Source organism: Buteo buteo, chromosome 23 (assembly GCF_964188355.1).
Source record: "Buteo buteo chromosome 23, bButBut1.hap1.1, whole genome shotgun sequence".
Lineage (NCBI taxonomy): Eukaryota > Metazoa > Chordata > Aves > Accipitriformes > Accipitridae > Buteo > Buteo buteo.
In genome coordinates, this window is record NC_134193.1 from 22426385 (window position 1) to 22451796 (window position 25412).

The 25412-nt window shown below is 40.4% G+C and overlaps 1 protein-coding gene across 7 annotated transcripts in view; it reads left to right on the forward strand.

Annotated features, from left to right (window-relative positions):
* NEK6 (NIMA related kinase 6) overlaps window positions 1-25412 on the forward strand; it is a 71024-nt gene that overhangs the window by 41396 nt on the left and 4216 nt on the right. For all 7 annotated transcript variants that reach the window (XM_075055476.1, XM_075055471.1, XM_075055470.1 and 4 more), the window contains exons 5-9: window positions 1243-1353; window positions 4945-5053; window positions 6292-6399; window positions 16475-16569; window positions 23203-23316. In XM_075055476.1, coding sequence (XP_074911577.1) covers window positions 1243-1353; window positions 4945-5053; window positions 6292-6399; window positions 16475-16569; window positions 23203-23316 — 537 coding nt within the window. The remainder of the gene's footprint in view (window positions 1-1242; window positions 1354-4944; window positions 5054-6291; window positions 6400-16474; window positions 16570-23202; window positions 23317-25412) is intronic.

The following is a 25412-nucleotide window of genomic DNA, read 5'->3' on the forward strand; positions in this document are numbered from 1 at the left end:
AGCACCCAGGTATGGGGTCTGCCATGATAGACAGTGCCTGTGATGATGGTGGGAGGAGACACCCGGATGTGCATTAGGTGTCAGGGGCTATTCTGCTTGTGATTTTGGTGTTTTTTTTGCTGGAAATTGATCTGTGATCGATGTGCCCAAGAGCAGACATTTAAAAAGAAATTTCAACAGAAATAGTGGGCTGTGATATTTATTTATTTATTTAAGACTTGGGCTGTGGGAATGTTCTTCTCCTGATGCCTGCACATGGATCCCATTAACGCTAATGTGTGCTAGTGTCAAGGCATTGCAAAGGAGAATCTATCCCCTGATGTGCATGCAGAGAGGAGTGATTAGCGTGATGGATCATAACAGTGTTTCTTTTGGCTTTGTAACCCCTGGAATAGACAGGTTGAGTCACAGCTGCTTAGTAGATGAAATGCTCACTTTAGTAGTTTCTAAATTTACTGCGTTTCTAAGAGCACAAGAGAAAGATAATCTAAAGCAAAATGAGCAAGAGAGAGTGAATAGAGATCTCTAGATACTACATTATCTTCTAAGCAATTATAGTTTTCTACTTGAAGAAATTCAGACTTAAAATATTAAAACAGAAATTTTAATTTGTTGAGCCTGTTTCTTAATTTAGCCCTGTGAGTGAAGTGCATCTGAGAAGATGCAATTTTTAAAAAAACAATGAAGGAAAAAAAATTTAATATCTGTGAATATAAGAAGCAGCTATACTGAAATGAAAAAAGTAATTAGTGAAGATGCAACCAGAAAAATAAACTGACATGTGCAATTTGTGCAGTATTTTCCTCTATCAAAGTTTTAATTTAAATTGTGTTCTTCTAAGGGGCAAAGACATCTCAAGGAGTACTGTACTCAACAGTTGGGATTTTTGTTTATATTTAATGGGGAAAAAAACCCACCGGTTATTGCTTAACAAGGCTTCCTTCAGGACATTGCTTTTTAAATATTTTGTGAGTTTACAGTAGAAAAGGTTGTTTCACACTATTTTGGGCCGTATTGCTCTTTACTCGAGACACTTTTATTTTGCTGTGCTTGCGATAAATGGTATTTCTTACAGGATTTTTGTCTATAGTAATTCAGAGCACAGTTTGTAGTTGCACCTATTGTGAACTGTTCTGCAAAACTAAAAGCAGTAAAAAAACTAAAGCAGTACAGGTATTGTATCTTGGAGTTGTCATTACTACTGCATTACAAGTTTTCTTCTTGCATTCCCTCTATCTGCAGCAACTGAACCACCCCAATATAATTAAGTATTTGGATTCTTTTATTGAAGATAATGAACTTAACATTGTCCTGGAGCTGGCCGACGCTGGTGATCTCTCTCAGATGATTAAGGTAAAGATGTGTCAGTTTTAGAGGTGCTACAAACTTTCACCATTAGGCAGAGACAGGAGGTGGTGGGGGTGAGCACATCTGTGCTAGGAAGCACTTTTACTGTCTTCTTGCAGTTTTGTACACCCACAGGGTGCTTCCAGGCCTAAACCGAAGCGTCTGGTGGCGTTTTAGATAACGCCAGGCTATGCTGCTTGCTTCTGGTCGCTGCTTCGGAAGGGAGCAAGCCGCTGTATGATTTGGTGGGATGTATGTGTTATTTGCAAGGTTGATATATCCAGTCTGTGATTGATGAGGACGTTTAATTATTGTTAGATTCACTATTCACATAGCCTGTCTGCCATTCTGAAGACATTCAAGAAAGTGTATTGACTTTCTTTGCAATGGGGATTTGGGTTTGAGAAAATGTTTCAAGTACTTGTTCTTCTTTTATGTTGCTCTTAGGAATACTTGTATTGCTGCAAACCAGCTTTAGTTAAGCTGTTACCACCTGCTTTTATATTTTCTTTGACATGTTAATCTTTAGACATACATCCCTTGTGAGAACAGATGTGTTATATCATGTTTGTTAGCACTCTCAACCTTCTCTCCATGTTTTACCTGATTTTTGCCATCATTATTCTGTAATTATCATAAATGAATGTTTGGAAAGTTCTCCTCCTTGTTTTCACAGTTAAAATATCTTATTAACAGATTTGTTTTCTTTGCCAGCAGAGCTATGAGGCACTAGGCCAAAGGCTGTCAAACAAGTTATCCATTTAGTCCATAGTCAATGGCTAAATTTACAGTATCCATGAAAATCTGCTCCATCTCACAGAAGAGTCCCCCTGGGCTAGCGAGCTGGGAGCAGGCAGTTGGCAGAGCCTTTCCTGGGGAGAGCCCCAGAATTCCAGATATGGCCTTACTCCACAGCCGCTCAGTAGCAGGAGCGATGGTCGGATCTGCCCCGAACCCAAGGGACGAGCCGGCAGTGACTGAAGCCGCACGTGCGGGCTGGTGCTGCCGCGTCGAGTGTGCGGTGACTTGCGCCGAAGGCGGCCACCTCCTGCAGCCGCGGGCATCGGGGTCCTGGTTGTGCTCGCTGAGGGCTGTGGAGACAGAGCTTTTCCTTCTGCCGGGGGAGAGCTCATGTGTATTTTTATCTTTCACTGTTTCCTTGTGGCTTCTTTTATGTTTTACCCTTTTCCCAACAGATCCTGGGAAACTTGAAGTTCATCTCAGGCTTTTTGTAGTTGTGGATAAAGATGGAAAATAAGTGAGGACTATGAGAGCAGGAGTTAGGGTTGTGATCATCCTGGAGTGTGCAAGTGCTTTACTTGAGTTTTACATCTTGGCTTATAAAAAGTTTTACCGACATAATTGTGAGATATCATCATATAAAATATTTGCATTTTTTTGTCATCTACAGTTTTCAGTTTAAAACATTACCTACTGATAAATATGTTCATTTATCTGTCAGGGTTGGTTATTTAATTTTTTAAAATTACTTTTTATGTCATTATAAATGGGAGTAACATTTTCCAAAACATAATTTGTAGAATCTTAGGTTGATAACTTGGAACAGAACTGTAACTTGCGTTCTTTCTGCCAGTGCTCCACAGTCTGATCTGTTTTCCCACATGTTTATCGCAGGCATGAAGAAGATGCACTAGGTTTTTTCAAGGTCATATAAATGATGTTTTTCCATTGGTGAAAATCTTGGAATTCCTTTTTTTTTTTTTTTTTAAATAGAGGAAAAAAACCCTAAACCCAAGAGGGAACAAAAGTCTCCTCCTAAATATAGCTTTAACTGCAGAAGTGGAGTTTGCCTGCCTGCCTCTGTGTCACCCCCACATCCCACCCGTCCCTTGGGAATTTAAGCTTATGTGAGGATTTTCAGTTTCGGCAAGGCGGTAGGAACAGCAGTAACAACACTCTGAAGGTGCGAGAGTGATAAAAACAGGGACTGTCTTTGTCACGCCCCTGGTGCTTGCATTATTTATGAGGTATTGTAAAGCTGATGTAAGAGAGTGCTGCAGGATAACCCACTGGAGAGTTGGGACTTTCTTGTAAATGTCAGGCGAACCTTATTGGACATGACATTTAGAAAATTATCACTTGTGGTCTTGCATATCCACTCTTTAAATACTTTAATGAGAATTAAATAATTTTATCGTGTATATAACACTTTATCCCTCACCCTCTGTAATTCCTCTGTGCTCTCTATCAAGTTTTGGTTTGAAACTGTTGCAATCTGTCAGATTTGCTGCCTGGGGAATTGCACGGTCGTGCCCCTTCACAGCTGATCTGCAAAAGAAAATTTGCCATTACTTGAGTCAAACACGAACCAGTAACAGCATTTCACATAAAATATAAAATGTGACAACGGACATCAGATGTCTACAGAGAGGAAAAAGCACAAGATGCAGAAAGGGGCAACAACCAATTCCCTTCCTTTATTCTTGCTCTTGCGTGCTTCTGATGGAAATTCTCAAGGGTATAATGCAAAAGAAATGCAGTCCTAGTGTGCTAGAAAAGGTGTACAGTGTTTCAGAGATAGTCGTTACCCAATGACACTTTGTATATCAAAGGATGAGGATAAATCTTAAACCTTTGGAAGTGTATTATAAGTGTATTTTGTTAATGCTCTGAACAAAGAACTGGCTCAGTATCTAGCACAGGAAGAAGCAATGAGAAGTCAGGGACCAATAATCTGAAGTAGTGCAATTTTGGGATGCCTTGGAGAAGGCGGTCACACTTTGTGTGTGATGTACACGGCTGTTGTGCATTTCTGAAATGGAAAAAGAGTAGTTGAAGATGCATAATGTTTAGCCTTCACTGAAGTGTGCAGCTGGTTATTTATTCCTGTACTAAGTTGCTTGGGAAGAAGACTTAAGTATTCCAGAGAACCATCACTGTGCTGCACTCCTTCATACAGTGTGTGTTCTGCTTACAATTATTTTATTTGAGGGCTACTAGTGCCCACAGGTCCATTGAATCTGGACTCAGCTGTGCTTGGTGCTGCATAAATGCACATAAAACGCTCTTTTTCCAGATCTGTATGTCTCTTGATCAGTAGTGTCTTTCTGTCTCACTAGAGATAGTTCAGTTAATTTAGTATTCCTATTATGCATGAAATAGAATATATTAGTCTACCTGATCACAGAAGAAACATGGATACTTTTATTGATGCTCTGGCTATCTTTTAAAAAGGGGAAACAGATTACCTTATTGTTGTTAATAGTCTGTACAATAATGAATGTTTACAAGATTTTTTTTCATGATCTTTTGTTACTTAAGGCAAAATATTTGAGACATTTGTTGTTTTGAGGCATTAAATATGTTTTGCAAGGTAATTAAGGAGATTAATGCTAATTATAATTGGTGTCCATTCAAAAACGTCAAACCTATTTAAGCATATTTTTCATAATAGTTGTTAATTAGTGAACTGCATTGAAGTTTACATACAGAGAGGAGTTAAAAGCTAATCGGAAGAAAAGTCGTGCTGCTGCGGATCTGGAAGACATGAACAACCTGCAGCTGACTTAACACAAGTCCAGGAATGAGCCAAATATGTTGCTTTTTCACTGATCTTTTATTTATTTCCTCCCACAGTATTTTAAAAAGCAGAAACGGTTAATCCCAGAAAGGACGGTGTGGAAATATTTTGTGCAGTTATGCAGTGCAGTTGAACACATGCACTCCCGCAGGGTGATGCACAGAGGTAACATTAATTCAGTCTCTTTTCACTGAATAATAATATAATGTTCCAATTAGTAAGCGCCTACATTCAAAAACAATTATGCTGATGTTCAGCCAATGCATGTTTAGAGAGGCTGGAGCTTGCAAGATGGATTTCTCCTTCTGTCTCTTTGCCTCATTGTTAAAGGATTCAGTCCGAAGTGAGTGTGGTATTAGGAAGATGAGCTGCTTTGTATTCCAGACACTGATATTAAGTAGAAGTGTCAAACTTGCCATTAGAAAAGTGTCAGAAGTAAAATGCTGAGACTACTGGATACAGTAAGAAATAGTCTTCATTATATTAGCTGTGACCTTAGAGAGTTTAGAAGAGTTTTTCTGTCTTGCAAGCTTTTCCAAAATATTAATACAAATATGTTCCACACTCTCATAACCTGTTCTCTATTTTCATTAATTATTTTTGAATCTCTTGTCTCAGAACTTTTTGTAACTTTGAGCTCTATTCAAAAATTACATTGCTTCTTTCAGTGTAAATGAAATGCTTTGTGAAGGACTTGACCCAAGAAATGCAAATATCCCAAAAGGCACCAATACCAATCTCTGCTGCTTGTTATTTCCTTTCTCCTTTGAAGTAGTGAATTCTTCACTATTCTTTTCAGGAACACGATAGCATTTTTGCTCCTTTATACATCACCTGGTGCAGTATCAGTTGTACCTCAATTAGGTCTGTAATTGATGGCTGAAATTTGGAGCCTCACACATTTAGTCTGCTTTAACGTGAGGAAAGAGCCTCACTAACTCAACCCTGACATGACTGTTTGGGGAAACTGGGGTTCTAGTAATTTTTGCACTGAATGAATAAGCTGGGCTGTGTAGAGCCCAGAATTCATGTATATGTGGGACCTCTGCTTTGGTGTGAGGGGACAATGGGACATACAGTTTCCTGTAGAAAACGATCATTTCCAAAGAGAATCGGACTTATTTCTTTGATTGCCATCAGTTAAAGAGGTTGTCTGTATTCTGTTGTGCTGTTTCCTACATTTTCCCTCATTGGTATTTCTTGTGTGCTGGGAAGTATACTCTGATTTTTGTGTATGTGCAGAGCTTTAAGTCTTGGAAGATTCAGCCTATCAAAGCTATAAAGAAACACGGTTCTGCTCGAGCCTCTTTTGTACAGAGAGTGCTCCAGGCTATGTTTCTACTGCAGTAGTAGAACTAAATAACCTTTTGTGGCTTTGACCTTTTACCTTTTTCTTCTTGCAGACATAAAACCAGCCAACGTGTTTATAACAGCCACAGGGGTGGTGAAGCTGGGAGATCTTGGATTAGGACGGTTTTTTAGTTCTAAAACCACTGCAGCACATTCCTTAGGTAAGATGGTACTTGTAGACATTAAGCAAGCACTGCTGTACAGTTGTCAGCTGTGATGTTCAAAATAAGTGGTGTCTGTCCTCTTACTATGACAGAAGCTTGATTCAGTGGATGCATACTGTGTTTTCTGTGATACGTATTTCAAATACTCTTCATATGAAATTAATAGGAGTTTTCTTGTTTTAAAACTCCACTTGATGTTTTTTTCTGGAAGGTCTGGCTTGGTGAGTGTATGATTTATAGCAAATGTAACAAATGCAGCTTTTCCACTCTAAATAGCATGTTTGCCTGCACTCTGCTTACTGGAATTAAATGTTATGCCACCACCATTTTTAGCAGATGCTGGTCAGCTGTCTTACCCTGAACAGGAGTTGTGACTGTCACCTGAGGTGAGGGAAGTTTTCAAAGTCCTCATGGTTCATCTGTTCCAAAAAGGAACTTCACTTGAAACTCAGCTTAGGCTTTAAAGATCCAAGTTTTCTTAATGTCTTCCACATATCTCAAGGTTGTTTCCCTGCTCTTCTATGGGTGCAACTAATTGTTCTTGCCAAAGCATAGTGCCTTGCTTTTATTGTTGTTGAATTGTATCCTGTTTCCAGACTCTCCTACTTGCGATCACACTGAGTTTTTTATTCTGTACACTGGTGTGCTTTGGTTCATCCCAGCTTCTCGTTATCCACAAAGTCAATAGCATAGCCACAGTCCCCCATGTTAATGCTTGTGTTGAACAGAACTGGAGCTATTGGCTGTCTCGCAGGACTTCACTTGAAGTAGCCTTCTACTTGGTCAGAAAAGCAGTGCACTGTCAAATTTTGCATCCATTAGAGTAGTTTCATTTAGATTTAACAGTTTGCTTGTAAGTAAAGTTATACGAGCCTGTGATAACAGCATTAAAGTTGTAATACATCTGTTGCTTCTGTTTCTCTCCCTCTGAAGCCTCTTACCCTATCATGGGAAAAAAGTTACCATTTGTCATGATGTTTTGTGGACCAGTCATAATGATGATGATTCATTTCTTGTTATTTTTTCTGTGTTTTACAAGTAGTGTGATTATACCTCCAGCATTTTTCTGGGAATTGAAATTAAGTTGACTGGTTTAAAGCATCTGGGTTCCTCTCTTCCTCATTTTTACTGTTGGCATTAATTACAATGCTGTAGAAAAGTATACAGTATATACAGTTCATTCTTTAAGTCTTACAGTATAAAGTATTTCATAACTGTGTCTGTAACTTCTTGAGAGGTGGCTGGTTTCTGTTTTTATTAATGGGTCTAATTTTTTGAGTCACAAAGGTACTTCTGTGTTACAGCAGTGGAGGAAGTTTGGCTTTTAGTGCAGTATTTAAGCTCTTTTACATTTAGCTCTCAGTTGATTTTGGAACACATGACGTTTGTTTCATTATGTGTCTTTGTGCAGTTTCCTCCACTGAGTGTGAGTCTTGCTCAGTTGTTTCTTATGTGTATACAAACTTAATTCGTAATAGTTGCCAACAACACTGGGGCTTCTCGGTGCACAAGGAAGGAACACACATGCCATATTTTGTGTGTGCTTAAAAAAAAAATGAGGTGTTTCTACAGTTTACTTTCAGAAAATATTAGGAGATTTCCCTTTGCATCAAAAGCTGTCTTAGGGTATATTCACACTATACTTAATAGATTAAAATAAATCCTCTTCACAGAAAGTTACAATCACATCATCTGAAGAGGCACAAATATGGTCATGTCTAATTATATGATCTTACCTAGTTTGACTGCTGCACTTATTATATTAATAAGAATAAATTCGGGATTGGAAACTGGCTGCACACGTAAGCCAAGCTTGTGACCTTTACCAGGGTTGCTCGCTCTTAATTGAGAAAGCTCGTGTAGGAAGAGCTAAGCCACTTCTGCATGAACCTTGCCCTTCCTCAAATAAACAGCATCCTGGAAACAGGTGAATAAGGTGCAAAACACAAAGGGAGCAGCAGTGAGTGATACTGGAGGCAGTGTGTTGTGTTGTCGGAGGGATGGACACACCACCATTTCCAGTGGTTCTTGTATCCAAGTAAAAAGAACATTTTAACAATCAAAAAATAAGCAGGCTTCAAGCTTGGGGGGGTGGGGGTGGTAATTTGCCAGACATACAGGTTTTGTAGCAGCAGGAAATCTACTGATCTTGGTTTTGGTTTAATTAAGACATTTGTTTAAGTAGCTGTGAGGGATGAACACCCTGCAAACCAGAGTGTGGTACCCACGCGGACACAGGCTGCGATGCCGGGCACTTCCCGGAGCTGCGTTGCCCCGGCAACCGCCCTGAACCATCATTTCTCTGGCTGCTGACCCATGAATTGAATGTGCGGCTTATGCAAATATATTCATCTAATTTTTTTTTCTTTCGTTTTATTTGCTAGCATCAGACTGGCATAAAAGGGCATTAGGCAGTACCACGACCCATCTGACAGGTGTACCACCGGGCTGCGGCAGCGCGGCTGCCGCCGTGTCAGGAATGGGAGCCGTAATTAGAGCAAGGAACAGAATGAACGTCAGATGAATTACCAGGCAGCAGATCATATTTGTCAGGAAGGATTGCATACATAAAAATTAAGTGACAGTACATGCCGGGGTAATGAAAGAAAAATGAAAGATTTGCCTGTACACAGCTCGTGAGATGCCGGCGAGCGCCTTGCTCGGAGCAGCGGCAGGATGCCTGGCTGGCGGCATGGCCGGTCGGGAGCATCGCTGGGGCACCCAGCGATCGTGAGGCAGGGAAAGCCTTGGCCCCTAGAAAACCTCCATGGCCACATCTGCGAGAGGGGAAACATGGACACGTCCTGTCTCCCTAAGTAACAAAACTGTGTTAGGAAAGGCAGCAGTATTGTGGGATGGGTGATAAACACCAGAAACCAGCTGGGGGTGGAGGGTGTGGGTAAATTCACCAGGGGGCATCTCTTCTGCCACTGTCTCTTTTCCCTGTATGACTTGCGAGAGAAGCCAGGAGATACTTTTCCATAGGAGAGAGCTCTTCATGCACAAGCTTTACCGGAAGACTCGTGTTTTAAAGGTAATGAGTGTAGCTAAGGTGAATTTTACTACTTCTTCCTACAACATGGTGGCTTACCATCCTTCCTTCCCTAATTTAAGCTCCCCTGTAGCAGAAGGTCCAGGATTTAGTTTAATGGAGATGGACTTGTATATCACAGAAATTTCATTCTATTAGGGGGTGTAGGAGAGAAGGGGGGGGCCAAGTCAGCATGAAGTGAGGAGGAATGCTCCTCCCCCCACTTTTTCTGTTTATTTTCAGTATTGCTTACTATTTTCTTGAAAAACTTTTACAGCCTGTTCTTTGCAGTTCATAATGCGAGCGTTTTACTACATTCATAGTCTTTTTTTTTTCTCTTGTTTTTTTCATTTGTGTGGTTATTTTTTTCCCCAGAGGAGCCATATGAGACATGTTTGACAGGCTATTTCACTACAGAAAATGACTATACTTAACCCAGGGCTTTGCACCTGGTAATGATGAAATGACACCTGGGTGCTGGAGTTTGGGGGTGTGACACCATGTAGTTTGGGTTGATTTTATAGTACTGGTGTGTGATGTGCTTCCAGGTGTCATCTTTCATCCAACATTTAATAGGGTTAGGAGTATTTTTTTGTTTTTTTAATGTTTGATCATGTTCATTATTTATTTTGTTGATCTCTGAGGTGGGCATTCAGAGGAATAACTTGTCAGTTAAGGCTATTCTAATATGCTTGTTAGAAAGTTTAAGTCATTAACTTTGCTATAAAACCTAATTAGTTATAAGACAAAAATTATAAATAGCAGACCATATTTAAAAACTGCATAGACTTTGGATAACTTAACAGTAAGCTGGTAGATGTTGTTTTACTAGGAGCTGTAATAAATATAGAGAGTTTCCATTAATATTAAAATGGATAACTTTATTGTGAACTGATATAATGGCCATTTTTAGCCAAATAAACTGGCATTATCCAAAGCTTCTGATTAGCTTTACGTTTTGAAGAAAAAAAGAGAAAAGAAAAGGAAAAAAAAAACCAAAACAAACCAAAAACCTAAAGAACAATTTTACACAGAATAGTCTTGTTTTCGAGCAGATGACTTATTATTTGTTCTTGGACAAGAATAAACTTGGAGCAGATTTTCCTTTTGGGGGATGCATGTAAGTCAAAGCTTCCCAGTTTAGAACATGCAAATAGCTGTGGATTGGAATACGTGGGGTGTTACACGTTCATTCTGGTTTCATGTTGGATATGAGGGCGAACAGAGAGTAACTGCAGTCATGAGAAGAGCTCTTTTACAAATGGAGTATTTGTCTTTTTTTTTCTTTTTTCTTCTGCTTGCCAAGCCAGTTTGCCATCTGAAACAAAATCACAGTACTTCAAGGGGCTAGTCAGCAGTACTTGTTAAGAAAAAAATGGACAATAGAAATCCGCTTAAAATTTCAACAGCTAATATTCTGTGCATTTTGAGAAATTTTGGCCTTTTGGTCTGTGTCTGTAATACAGTATTTGTGAAAGAAAAGATTGCTGCAGAATTACTGGAGGTATATTGTACTACCTACATGTAAACAACAACAACAACAAAACAAAAAACCCCGAAAACTATAAGGACTTTGGTAGGGTTGTGTATGTAATTAATTACTAATATTATGCACAAAATATTTATTCTCTTTTGTAAGAATAAGTAGATTTAATCCCCCCCCCCAACAACAACAACAACAATTACTGGGGGTACCTCACACTGAGATTTAAAGGAATTTAAAGTATATTTTAGTGCCTTTGACCACTGTTTCACTTTAGCTAATTCCCAAATTCTCCTTTTGGGAAAAGAGCTCAGCCACCTTCTTGGAAATATATCCCAAGTAATGCAAACATTTAGAAACTGGTACTTATGAACTAGACTCCTTTTAAATGATCCTGTAAATTTTTCTTGGTAACCTACAAGCATGTCTGGAGAGATGAGACAGGTGAGAGTTGTGGACTTTCATTTTCAAGTAGAATTGCTTCCCTGCTGTGTTTGCACCAGCAGATATTGTTAAAACATACTAAAATATTTTTCTCAATTGTATGTATGTTCATGGAATATGTAATAGTGTGCCTTACATGTTAAAATTAAGCTAATAGTTCTGGAAATAATGATTATTTTTAAAAACGGGTGTGTTTTTGTTATTTGTGGGTGGCATCGCAGGTTTTTGAGCATAGTTCTTTGCCTTTTTCATTTGTAATGAGCATGTTTCAAAAATAGCAAGTATTTCAAAACATTGCAAAGTTTGTTTTGACAGGAGTGGAACATCTCTAGAACGAAGGAATGCTTTAATCAGTATTACCCCTTTGAGGCCCACATTGCGCTCTGATATCTCTTGGTTTGAAACTGGGAATACTCTGTAAAGATACAATAAAGGTCAGAATTTGTTAGGTTCTTTCATATTCAGAACTCTGTTCCCTGCTGTGAGAAAGAAAAGTGATAGATTCAGAAACACTGTTCAGCTCAGTATTAAAGATTAGCTGGAAGGTGCTGGTGAAGGCAGAACAATAAAAGCTTGCCTTATTACTTGTTCTTGTACTTTGCAGCCAAATATGGCTATGGAGTTTGATTAATTTCGAGATGCTTATTTTTTATAGCACTTAAAAACCCACAACATACAGAGCCTATTAAAATATTTGGAAATATTCTGCACTGATTTCAGTCTAATGACAATCTGCCTAAAGGTGTGGGAGAACCACTGCTGCAAGAAACTTGTCTGTGGTACGTTAAATTCAGTGAATGAGACTCTGATAGAGCCTCCTAAAAGTATGAATCTGATTTACTCTTGTCTCTGCCTATGAGGAGCTAGGGATGAATTTCACAGGAAGCATTGATCCCTGGCTGAACTGTATTTGCACAGGGAGAAGCTCTGTATAGAAGATAACAATCCTGTGTGTGATGGTACTAATAACCCAGCCACTGTCACTTTCACAACAACAAAACTCCTGATTCAAGCTGCAAAACGTTTTCAAAATGGGTAAGCGTGATCTTCCCTGTGTAGTAAAAGACTTGCTGAGTTCAGAGGTAACATAGTTCTTTACTTGGGTGTTCCTGTGGCAGATGTGGGCATTCAGCTCAGAGTACCTATGCACACTAGTTGCTGTAGTTGCACAGGTAGGTTTTTTTTAATTCAGACTATATATGAGAAGAAAGGAATTTGAATTTTATTTCTGAAATAACTTTGCTGCCTTTCCATGTGTGTTTTCCTGGTGAAACAAGAGACTCTGGTCCTGATCTAAATGGGAATAATAAGCATTTCCCTAACTTGGGTATTGCAGATATCCCAGAGTTGTTCTGGTCTGTGTGGGTGTTGTAGCTCTGCACACAGACAGTGCTGGGGAGAGTAGGAAGAAATGTTGTTCTGGTATCACTGAAGTAGACTGATATTCAAGTGAAGTGTTTTGACTTTCAGGAATAGAATGGGAAGATGCTTACTTAGTCATAATCTTCTCTATGGTTTTGCAGCCTTTATAACTTTAAAGGCATTATTCTACCACCTGATGATTAATACTGAATCTGAACAGTATTTTGTATTTTCAGCAGGACAAATGCCAAAGAAAGTTTCTGATTAATAGTCTCCGATTAGACTGTTCTTGTCAAATTGACTAATGTAATGCAATGGTGAGCCCTGACTGATTGCACTGGAAGCCTTGTGCGGTTTTCTAGAAGATGCTCATTACAGGAGATTCCTACGTAATGTTGGACAGGCCCTAAAGAGAATTGGGCTTGTCAGTCTTTTATCGTGACAGTTATTTAAAAATTAATGCATCAGTTTTGAAACGCAGAGACCTGCTTGTTCGTACATTTGCTGACAACACTACAGTAATGATAGGTAAATGTGCAAGGTAGACTTCATAAAATCAGCTCAGGCATGGACTGCTCCACAGACCTATTAATATAATGGAACAGGCTAATGCACAGAAAATCAAATACGGACTATAATGCACTCATCCGTATTATAAACCCTGTCATTCTGCTTTGATCGAAGGTCGTTTTAAGGCATTATCTGAAACGACAGTTTTAGCCTACGAAGCAGACCCCTGCTAACGTGGAAGGCAAGGCCATAACTTTAGAGCCCACACGTTATTATTTGCTCTGAGATTGTCATGCGGTGACCCAGAATAACTGATCGCAAGAACAGCTATGGCTGGAGGCCGTCCCTGGCACCAGGACTCTGAAGCATGAAGACTTCGGGGAGCAAGAGTGGGAATGATCTTTGTGTTCCCTCCTGCCCACTGTGGGCTGCTGTCCGCCCGTGCTCAGCTCCTTTACTCGCTGTCACTGAAGTGCTAGCATGTCTTCTGCTTCAGCTGCTCTGGTAGCTCTCCTGGCAGATTTGAGAAAAGCAGCAGCATTGAGAAGTTGAAGATAGGGAAGTGTCTTACGCACTGGTGCTCAGTGGGGACTTCCAAAACTGTCTTCAAAAACTTCACATAATGAATCACTGTTTCTTCTGCAGCTGCATATTTTTAAGCAGGAAAATGAATCAGCGCTATTTCCAACCAAGTCAGTTCTTGTACAGAAATCTGGCAAATGTGTGGGAATTACTTGGAGAGCTGTGCTGTCCATTGTGTGCATCTTGCATGCACATGGGAGATATCCATGGAAAGCCTTGTTGGGCTCTTTGAATGAGTCCTGCCTGCTCTTGGTGTTCCGTGAAGTTACTCTGTGCAGTCTGCTAAAAATTATTAACTATTAACAAAACTCTTGTCTCATCCATACATAGAGGCCTTTCACTGGCAATTAAAACCAGCCAGATCTGGGACAGTGTCAGTTTGGCATGCTCCTAGGCTGAATGTGGTGTTACTGAGCATGGAAATATAATAATCTCCATGTGTTATTTTTCCTGTGTCATAGTTTGTATAGAATTTGCAAAAATGTAATTTCTCATTAGGGTACTCTTCACATTGAAAGTGAAGTAATTTCTTATTTGAATGACCTGCAAGCACAAACTGAGTTTATCATACAGGGCAGCTGATTAGTGAAAGTCCTGGGGGACCAAATAAATGAACCAGTCAGGGCAGTGGTCCCCTTTCTTGGTTACTTGTTCTATTTCGGTAAGTAGAGTTTTATATACATATTCCTGTAACGTCTTATATTTCACACCGATGCCATAGGATTAATTTCACACTATATGCTACATTTCTGAATAGCTCTGAATAAAAATCATTGAAGTTCAGTAGACTCAAAGTTTGGGCATATAAATGTGTGATGAAAATGTAGAATAAAGATTGAAGGGTGTTGGTTTGAGGGGGTGTTTTTGTTTGGAGGTAAGCTACCTAGTTTTCAACCTAGAGAAAGAAAATGCCTTGAGTATTTAAAGTGGAGTAGCTGGTGCAACATGACCCCAGTTTACCCCACAGAAAACTTAGGGCTTCAGAACACTGATATGGTAGTGACTTTAGTAATGGAGTAAACTGGGAGGATCTGGTGCATATGGCATCCTTACTTCCAGCAAGACCTACGTAAGGGAGGGATTTTTGTATTTCTCCAATTTGAGGCTTCTGTTAGGATGCTGATGTACTGAGAACGAGTGTTGTCTGGCTCCTCAGGTGCTGCTCTCCATCTAACTGTTCCTCTGTGTCTTGGTTTATATACATGTTGTGAATTCTTTGGGGCAGTAAACATCTTTTTGTCCTGTGAGGATAGGCCTTACGTGGTGCCTGTATCCAAGGGATCCTGGCCTGTGTTTAGGTTTTCTGGATGGCAGAGGAATGCAGTTAAGAATTGAACTCACATATATACTTAGTGTGACGTTGTCTAAGCTAGAGGGACCCCAAAGTGATTTTGCTCAGATACTGCACTGACAGCAGCAGCTTTGCGCTGGGTCATCTGTGCACTTGGTGGGGGTTGATTTTTGCCTTTTCGGAAGCTGTTGCTTTCTGCCCCAGAACTCATTTGTTTCCTACAGTGTGCAAACCCCACCTTAGGAACATTGGGGTAACGTGGTGGCTGTTCTTCCCCCTCCACCTCTAACACCATCCTTCATCTGCTTATTAGTCTTCCAGCTGCCTGCAGTCAGCATTTCAAATGGAGAATTTGTAAACTGAATGTTGCAGGCAAATTAAACATTTGCCATCTTGTGAGGGAAGGTCTTTAATTAGGAGAAGGGTATATTGGAATGCCAAAAGAAAAAAAAAAAAATTGACAGGGGATGGGCAAGTAGGGGAAGCAGGAGAAAAGAGAGCATATAAAGTCCTTGGATGTTTTAATAAATGATGTATCTGAGGATTATTTGATGTAGTTGAGACTGCCAGGATGTCTTGTATTTTCAGTACCACAACTGAAACTTATTTAGGATTTAAAAAAGAACCTTTTTAAGGTAAGGAATTTATTAATAATTTCCTGTAACTTCTGTCCAAAATGCTGGAGTAAATTTCCTTTGATAAAATACAGACTTCTGGAAGTACATAGAAATCCCACAGCTTCTGATGTGACTGCAAGTTTGAGCAGCATTTTAAAGTTTGGAATGATTATCTTGGTTCTTTCAGAAAGTTTTTGAATACCTGTCTGGTGCTGGGCTTGTTACTTCCATTTCTCTGCTGCAGTAAATGGTCTCCTGAACTCTTAAAAAGGGTACCCCGTCATATCTGGAGCCGCTCTGTCACACTGCTAGTGCAGTGTGTGTCAGGTGAACGTTCAATTGATATGCTGTCACAGGAGTCTTGTTTTAGCAGAGCACATTCATGACATCTAACTTGCAGTTTCAGTGTGGTTGAGTGAATCAAAGGAGGATGATCCTTTACAATTGCTCTGTCCGTCTGAGACACTCTGAAGGTACTTGGAAGACTGGAAGGGGAAGAAAACGTTCCTCAAGTTTCAAAAATGAAGAAGATATTTTCAGTAATGTTCACCAGTCCTTTGGCTCTATATGTGATGATGTATTTGGTTCTATGCCTTCAAAATCATTATTTGTTTCCAGATTCTTTTTGCCAATCTCTTCTAATTAGTTATTCGTGCTCAACCTAATCCTTGAATGAAGTCAAACTTCTGTGTAATACAGGTTGCACAGTCACTTTTTGAGACAATAACTCCTTGTTTGTTTGTTTTTTACAGTGGGAACTCCATACTATATGTCCCCAGAAAGAATACATGAAAATGGCTATAACTTTAAATCTGATATCTGGTCTTTGGGCTGTTTATTGTATGAGGCAAGTATCTTCTAACTTTTTTTCTCAGGTTTGTCTTAACCACACAATATGGTACAGGAATTGAGTTGGTCAGACTTACTTTAATTGTTGAGAAATCTTATGAAAAGTTAACTCTTTTTGTGCTCATCATGTGCTTTTTAAGCAGGAGCAACAAAGTGATTGTGCCATACAGCACAGTACTTACATAAAGTTAATTTAGTAGGTCACAGTAGATGTTGAGGATATAGACCTAAGCAAGCTAGCTTACTGCATTATTTCTTCCTACTGTGAGCAGAGCTGTTAGGGCAGCATATTCATAGTTTCTCCTGAGTACTGCATTTGTTTTAAAAATAGCAAATTCATTTGAATCTAAGCTACTGGTTTGTTAAATTGAGTTCTGACCAATTGGAGTATATTAATTTTGGGAGCTTTCAATAAAGAAAAATGGAGTTTTTATGTAATGTGAAATCAGTTCCTCTAACTTTATTAGGCTATAGATGGAATTTTTTCTAATTGTACATTGTCTTCTAGCCAAACGCACAAATACAAAGCAGGCACACTTTGTATGAGCTACACGCTTAGTGTGCAACTTTTTCTTAAAAGCTATTACATCTATTTTGAAAACAAGCACCATGATTTTGTAACAGTACTTTGAGTTTTCTGATTTCATTTTTAGCAGGGATCAAAGGGTATTGAACAGTCTTGTACTCATTTATAATCTAATCTTAATCTTTTTTTAGATGTATGCATCTTTGAATTCAAGTGAAAGTGCATGTCAACATTTAGAAGGTTTTTATCCCAGCCCAGAGAATTAAAAATCCCTTGGATATTTAGCAATAAGAATATTGCTCACATCCTCTTTGGATAACACATTACGTGAACTGATGACATTTTGCTTCTCACTACAATGTCTCATAAACACATGGAATTAGAGAATAAACAGAGATGTAATTTATTTTGTGAGCGCATCAGATGTGAAAAGTACTATAGTTAAGCATGTACTTTAGCTAGTTGATTAAACAAACCTTTTAGGACAAGATGGTATAAAAGTAAATTTTCCCATAACATTGGTTTTCCCAGCAGGAGTTCAGTGCTTGTCACTGTTACATACTTCGGAGAAGAGCACTCATTTAATACAGCTAAATGCTTGTTCAGCGAGGTAACCCACTGTTGTTGGTGTGTTACCAGGCCCTGAGTCATACACTTCAATAGATGCTGATTTACTGTTGGCCGAGTGTGAAAGTGCCATGTGGTGTGCATCTTCAGTGAGAGAGATTGGTGCTGGGAACTCAGCGAAATAAATCAATAAAATCCTGCTGAAGGGACTTAAGCAGTCTTGGGGGTTCGACTCCAACAGCCCTTTGCTTCTCGCATGTGAGACAGATGCTGGCCCAGCTGGCCCAGATACAGTTACAGACTTGAGTGTGGTCGAAAAAATGCTCTTGCGGGGGGGAACCCACAACTGTCCATTCTCTTTATACTCCTACCAGTGTCCATCCAAAGACTGTATCTCCGCAGTGCTTCAGACAGCCTGCTCACAACTGCTGACTGTCCTGTACACTTGACATGGCATAGAGTTAAAGGAGGATTTAAGGAAAAATGATTCTAAGGAAAATAAATCTAAAGAAAAAGATTTATCTGGGAGTCTGGCATAAATGCCACATAAGTCACCCTGAGCAGTGTAAAATCCCAGTGTTGGCCTTACGAGTATCAGAGCAAATAGCCAGTAGATCTGCTGAAGGGAAGATCCACTTTGGTGGAGACACTGGAGCCCAACATGGTCGTATCACTGTTTTATTGTTAAAATTATATGGGATAGGAGGGAGAGGAGGAGTGTAAGACACCCTACTAAGTACTTGATGAAAAATACTTGGAAAATTGTGAGCTTAAATTGAGTGGCTTTGTGCCTATCCTCAAATTCTCATTACCTCTAGTGAAAGAATTCAAGAGACTTTTAATAATTCCGAAAGCAGCAGCAACATACCATTAAAAAGCTGGTATTTTTTTTATAAAGGATGGTTTTGCTTGTAATGCTTCTAATGAGATACTAAAAACTGGAATGGTACAGTATAGCTATATGTACCTGGGTGTGCTGGTGGTGTTTGAAAAGGAATTTGGAGACTCTTCTGTGGGAACAGGGGGAAAGAAGCCTGAGCTCCCAATAATTCATTATGCTGAACAATTCAGGTGTGCTTCATGTATTGGGCCTAACGGAATTCTCAGGTTGAGGCTTTCAGTTGAGGACTTCGTCCCTACCATGGTGTGTCGGACTTGCCATGTTATCAATAACAGTCAAAGTCGTCTGAGTTGGACACCGCTACTCGTTTACAGCTATAGTGTACAGCTTCTCTGTCAGGCTCCTCTGAGTCATTTCTGAGGCTGAGCTGTGCTGGAGATGGGATTCCAGATTTATGCAGAGAGAAATATTTAGCGTTGTGCTAAGATATGTTTTTGTTGCAGGCAATATGGTCCCCTTATGGCACGGTAGTCTTGGTACTCCTTGTATTTCAAGAAGCTGACTTAATTGTGCACTAAACATAATTCTCTGGTAGGAGTAGCAGTACTATAGTAACATGAAAGACTTGGCATGTGAAGCATTTTTAAATTTACTTCCTACGTAGGTAAGCCTTAACTTTGTGAACAGGAGCTGTGAGATCTTGCAAATTCCAAGGAGGACAGGACAGTTACCTATTTTGTGTTCAGGAGATAAACAGCTACTTGACTTTTTAAACTTTCTAGAATTTGGAAATTAAAATTCAAATTCGTATGTCTTTGAAGGAGCTGTATTTTATCTTCACTAATTTCTTGTAATGAGAATGTTTTTCCATTTGGCTTAAAAGTAAGGAAGCGATGTTTGTTTAGTTATGAGTCACTTCTGATATTTCTCCACATAGACTGTGTAGATAAGCTGCAGAGAGATTTAATGTACAAATTGCCTTCAGAGACACGCGTGTCCACTGGAATTCACTTAGAGCACATTGAGGGGTTTGGGATGTGATGCCACATAGCACCACTTAACTTTGACATTGATAATCGTACAGTGATTTTTATTAAATCTTATCAATATAGTAGTAACTGTCTTCATCCCTCGCTTCCTGTAGATATCTGTCAGCAAGATAACTTGGAGGGGATAAAAATAAGTTGTTAATTCCCAGAATATAGCTACAAGCAATGACTTTAGCAGTTCTGGCAAGATGATCAATTTAAACACTAACAGTGATTCCTATATATTTTTTTAACCAGTCATACTGCATGGTGGTCATTTTAAATGGAGATCTAGCTGTCCTGTGGTAATTGCTCTAATCAAAATGTCAGGAGCAAACCCCAACACAGCATCACAAACTGTAGTTAGTGAGATATTTGGAGCGCCTGTGGTCATGACCCCTGCAGACCTGACTGTTTTAGTCAGAACTTGTGTGCTATCTCTTTCCATTTTAATTCCCTGCACTTACCACCCCAGAACCCCACAGTATTTCCTTCTCGTTCTTCCTCTTTTGCACATGACCACCTAACTAGACTTGGAAAGAAAAATTAATGGGAATTGAAAAATCCCTTTCAACCTTACTGGCATTATTGATGTTTGTATTGAAATCTCGGAGACCTTGTTTAACCCTTGATTGCCTTCTGTGCCTTCCCTATGTGCCCATTAGTGTTTTTCTTGGAACAACCTTGCATGCTGGGCTCTCTAGTTTTGTTTTAACTGATTGAAAGCAGTTTGCTATCAATCTCTAATTGGAGATTAGAATCTCTAATTGGAGTCTGTAATCTTTTTCCCCACTGATTTGCCTGTTACTGTTACGACAGTAATGAAGTAATGGTGATACAACTTCACTTTTTGCCTTCAAAATCTTCCAAAAGGCCACGAACACAGGGCTGTCAGGGGTCTCGTCCGGCTGTTGGGGCTCTGTTCACAAGCTTGTTGGGCGACTCTTCGACCTCAGGTCTGTAGGGTTTATGAGGAATAGCTTAGCATTACTGCTGATAATAGTGGTGAAACCACAGAGAGGTAAAAGTGTGCCTGTTCCCCAACCCGCTGTTTTGTGCAACTGTTAAAGGCATAATTCCTTTTCTCACTCAGCCTGCAGCAAAGCATGGTAAATGTCACTAGTGCAGCAGATATCTCAAGCTACATTACATGAAGCATTACAGACAGAAAACTGAACAAGCCTGGAATTTTTTGAGATGGTTTTGGGAGCTGTGTAGTCAGTTCATTGTCTCCTTCAGTGTAATTTGGGTACCTTTGTATATTCTGTGTTGCCATTTATAAGCCTCTCTGGATATCTCATAAATAACCTCTCGGAAAGCTTCCTGAAAAATACTTTAGTCTGGTGGTACACAAGGAGATAACCTTGGAGATTTGGCCAGGTGATATCTCACTACTTCTCAGAACTCATTGCAGAGGGTCTCTTGGCTCTGCATGGCTGTCTTGCACAAGGTGACCCCCTCCAGCTCAGGTGTGTTTTCACTAATTGCAGCATAACCAATATGCTTTGCAAATAAGCAAGGAAGAAACATAATAACTTTAAATTATCTAAAAGATAAGTTTATGATTTAAACCAAGGATAGCTTATCTTGACATGTCCTGCGTTGCCTGACACTTGGTGTTAATGGTAATGAGGTTTTGGTAAGACACCCCTGGCTGCAGCCTCCTCCTGCGGCGCTGGGGGGGCAGCTCGGGGATGCCTCTGTGCCGGGCCACCTCCTACTGCTGGAAATCCAGCCCAAACGCAGCATTTCAAAACACTACCCTAATCAAAACTGCTTGTCTGTCACCAAATCACTAATAATCCATCAATCTTGATTCCTAACTGCAGGATAATAGAATGGAGGATCTAGTATTGACTTTTTTTAATTCTGCTGGGAACTTGCTGTGTGTGTCAGCAACAAGACAGCATTCTTCAGATGGCTTTCACAGTGTATGGTAATGAGCAAAAGACTAGTAATCATCAAATAACCCCCTATTAAAGCCATAGTGAGAAGCATCAACTTCAGCTGGCCTCAGTATGAAAAGCTTGCTGATTTGATGCGGCTTGTAACAAAATGGTTTAAAAAGATCTAAACAGAGTGGATAATATCCACAATTATCCAGTGGTGCTTCATTAGAAGGAGGTATTGCTGTGCTGTGCCCCTGACAGGCGGCAAGAGTGACGAGCAGCACTTGAGTAACACCCTGGACTAATAAGCAGATGGGCCTGGCATGGCCAGTGGCCAGGGGTGGATCTGCTGGGCTTGGGTCCTGGTGTGAGAAGGCAAGAGGGAAGGTGCTTAGCTCATCGGGTGTACCTTTAATAGACATGACTTAAGCCACATTTTGTAAGTTCAAAAATGTCTGTTGTCGCTACAGCTGTTTATCTGGGGCTCATCGTTCAGTGTTTGTGTAGACCTCCTGGTTGAGAACTTGCCGTGTAAGTGGTTTTACACACACAAAGATGCAGTTTCCTTCCTGAGACTTAAGTATAATGTAAACATAACTTTGTAAGGAGTCTGTATGTGCCCTGGAAGGAATTCTTTCCCACCCAGAGCCTTCCTTTGTGCTCTCATTGCTGTGTGAACAGCCTGTTTATCTCAGACTTCTGTCATATTTTTGGAGATGCAAATACTGGATTCATAAAACAGAATTGAAAGAGGAAAAAGACCAGATTGATTAGGAAGAGTTTCAGTAGTTTGGTTCCCAAATCTGCCTGGGATAGCACATTTCCAGCAGGAGGGGATGTTTGTTTTGCGGTCATTTTGGTTTTGTTTTGGTTTGGTTTTGTTTTTTTTCAAAGGCTGAAGTACATTGCTGATGCTTACAAGGTTCTTCGTATTCTAGGTAGCTAAATGTCCAGAAAGAATCCATTTATTCTTTGTAGCAGTCTATTAAAAATGTACCAGTAGGAGAGAGGAAATAAACTGAATATGGTTGTAACCAAGGAAGTTTGAAACCATGACATGTTATCAAAGACAGAAGAGCTTCTACTTTTTAAAGAGACAACTGTGAGAGGTTTTCGTAGTCATCTTTGAGCCAGTTGGTTTCTAACTGATTGCCCTACCATCTGAGCATCCTATTTCTTGGGCTGTTTTTCTTTAAAAAAAAAAAAAAAAGGTACTTTTTTCTGCGTACCTGTAGGATTGCCTTTATACACCCAGCATCCCACATCTGAAGCATTTTGGGCAGAAAGAATCATGGTGACAGGAAAACATAGAGACTTTTCCAGGCTCGGTGCTGCCCAGTGGCTGTGTGCCGTGGTCATGGGTAGCTCTGGTGGGAGGCAGGGACGGGGGTTGGCATCGCAGGCGTGCACTGTAAAGCAGTGTCAGAGCAAGGGCCTGGCAGCTGCCTTGCACGACGACTGGCACTGCCACGTCTTTGATGGGGACAGGGTGCTGCGTGGCAGGAGGAGCTCCACGCTGCTGCTGCGACTCCGCTCGCTCACGCTTGCGTGCGAGGACGGTAGGGCGTTGGGAAGTGTGTGGCAGCACGCCTGGCACCAGCCCCGTGACAGTGTGCAAAACTGCCGTGATCGCGGAGCAACTTTGGCTGTGGACAGTCTCAGGGAGCAACATCATCACTTGCTTGCTGTCAAAGAACAAAATTTGCTCTTGCAAATCAGCAGTAGTGAGGCCTATTAAATCCTTTGCGTTTCTGAAATATTTTCTGTTTTTTCCCTCCAGATGGCAGCTCTTCAGAGTCCTTTCTATGGAGATAAAATGAACCTGTTTTCTCTTTGCCAAAAAATAGAGCAATGTGACTACCCACCTCTTCCAGCTGAACATTATTCTGAAAAGGTAAATTGGGAACATTTTTGCAGGGGAATGTGGTGGGGGGGACAGTGAAGTTCCTCCCCGCACAGGGGCAAAGGAGCCCAGGAGAAGAAGCCCCCCCACATCCGAGGCGGAACAGGAGATGGCCAGAGGGTCCTGGGTACCTTTAAAGCTGGCTAAGGAAACTATTGTTGTGATGTCTGAATATTGACAAGCTAAATCAAGACAGAAAATAAGATTTCTTAACATGGGGAAGATTTTGAAACTGAAAGTCTGTGACGCTGGCAAAAACCAACAACGAACCGTGGGAAAGCCCTTTCCTTTGTTTCCTTTCCCTTAAAATAACATACCATAAAACAGTGCTTAAATTTTTGTTTATGAAGTTTTCAGTGTGTAACAAGGGGGGGAAAAGATTCTTTTTAAGAAAAAGAGGGCAAGGAAAGCTATTTAGTTTAATGAAATAAGCATCTATACAGCAGCTGTATGGGGGCTTCCTAAAGTCTGGGTTTTGTGCATATGAAAGCGAGGGATGGAGGGCAGTAGCTGAACCGAAGTATATAAAAAAAAATTGTCACTGTGCATGCTTGCTCAGCGATGTTTCACTTCAGCTGGAAACACACATGCTGTTTTTGTTCAGGGCCTTTTGAGCTGGGTTTTTTTAATTATTTTTGTCCCTTACCTAGACAAACCAGCTGTTTTTCCTTACCTCCTCATTCAGTTACAGTTGCCTCCTATTTGAAAGGAAATGGCTAATGTAATTTTAAATGTTCACCATATCCTTTGGGGGTTTTCTTTTGTTTTATTCTACCTCAGAGTTCTGAGGAGCAAGAGGCAGGATGCAGGGGAAATACTGTACGCAGCCGGTCTGGTCTCTACCCTGAGAAGGGACCCTGCACCACACATTTTACATTTTACTTAGTTTTTTTACTTACTAAGTAACTCATGCAAAAAGATTATTTGAGAACCGATCTGGAAAAGTGCATTTTTAAATTTTTTTATTTTTTTTTTTTCCCCAAGCTGCCGTAGCAGCAAGTCCTGGCTCTGTGCGTTCACGTTTGCCATGCTGTTGTAGCATGCATTTCAGGATATGCCTGCTGGCAGCAAGAATTAGTGTAAGTTGACAGATGTGTTTCCTGTCTTTACAATTACTGTCTGTTTGCTTCCCTCTGGCAGTGCTAAAGAGTGTGTGTAGTGTAGTGATACAATCCAGGGTGAGAAGGATGGTTTAAAGCTCAAAGGCGCCAGGTCCCAGAGAACTAGGCTCCAGATGGTGTTCATACACTATTAACAGAATGCTTGACAAAGTCTGAGGAGGGCTGTGCCTTTGGCTGTAGCTCATCTCGCTGCATTAGCTGCTGCTTCTTACTGAAACCGCAAAGAGCTTCAGTTTTGTGAATATTAGAACATGACTCCACCATGAACAATATTCGGTTTAGTACGTACTTTTAAAGATTGGATTTTCAGATGCTTTTGGAGTGGATAGCCAAAGGGAAAGTGTGGTGGTGTCTCCCAGCAGCCAAGCTAGATAAGCCATGCGGGCAGGCAGGATCAGAAATGTAGAGGCAGCTGCCTGCAGCAGCAAGTTGTACCAGAAAGAATTTGTTCTTCCTGCAGCCGGTGGGTGGGTGGTTATCTCATTCTGGACATACATGTTTTCCTTCAAGAGCGAATGTCTCTGTTTTAGATTGAAAGGACAGAGTCTTTGCAACCATGCTGATGTTGTCACTGCTGCAGGTTTGTGAGTGATGTGGGAAAGCAGTAAAGCCTTTGTATCTTCCTGCTCAAGGGCAGGGGTGAGGATTAGGCTCTGCCATGCTACCACTTTTCAATGATGCTCTGAGCCATCGGTATGTCTTTCCTTCACCTCAGTAATGCGGTCTTGAAGCAAAGCTTCGGCTGTAGGCTGACTGCTGATGACATGAATATTTTAGTTGCAGCGTTGTTTTAGATGAACAAGGCAGAGCGTTTATTGAAGAATGCCTGCTTTAATGGTGTTCCCTTTCAGTGATGTTTCTCTTCTGTGTAGCCTTTTGTGGCTAACCAGTCCAAATCCTCCCATGATCAACTGGCGTGCTGCTTGGTGCAGGAGGAGGAGCTGGGACTCCAGCCAGGATTAGTTT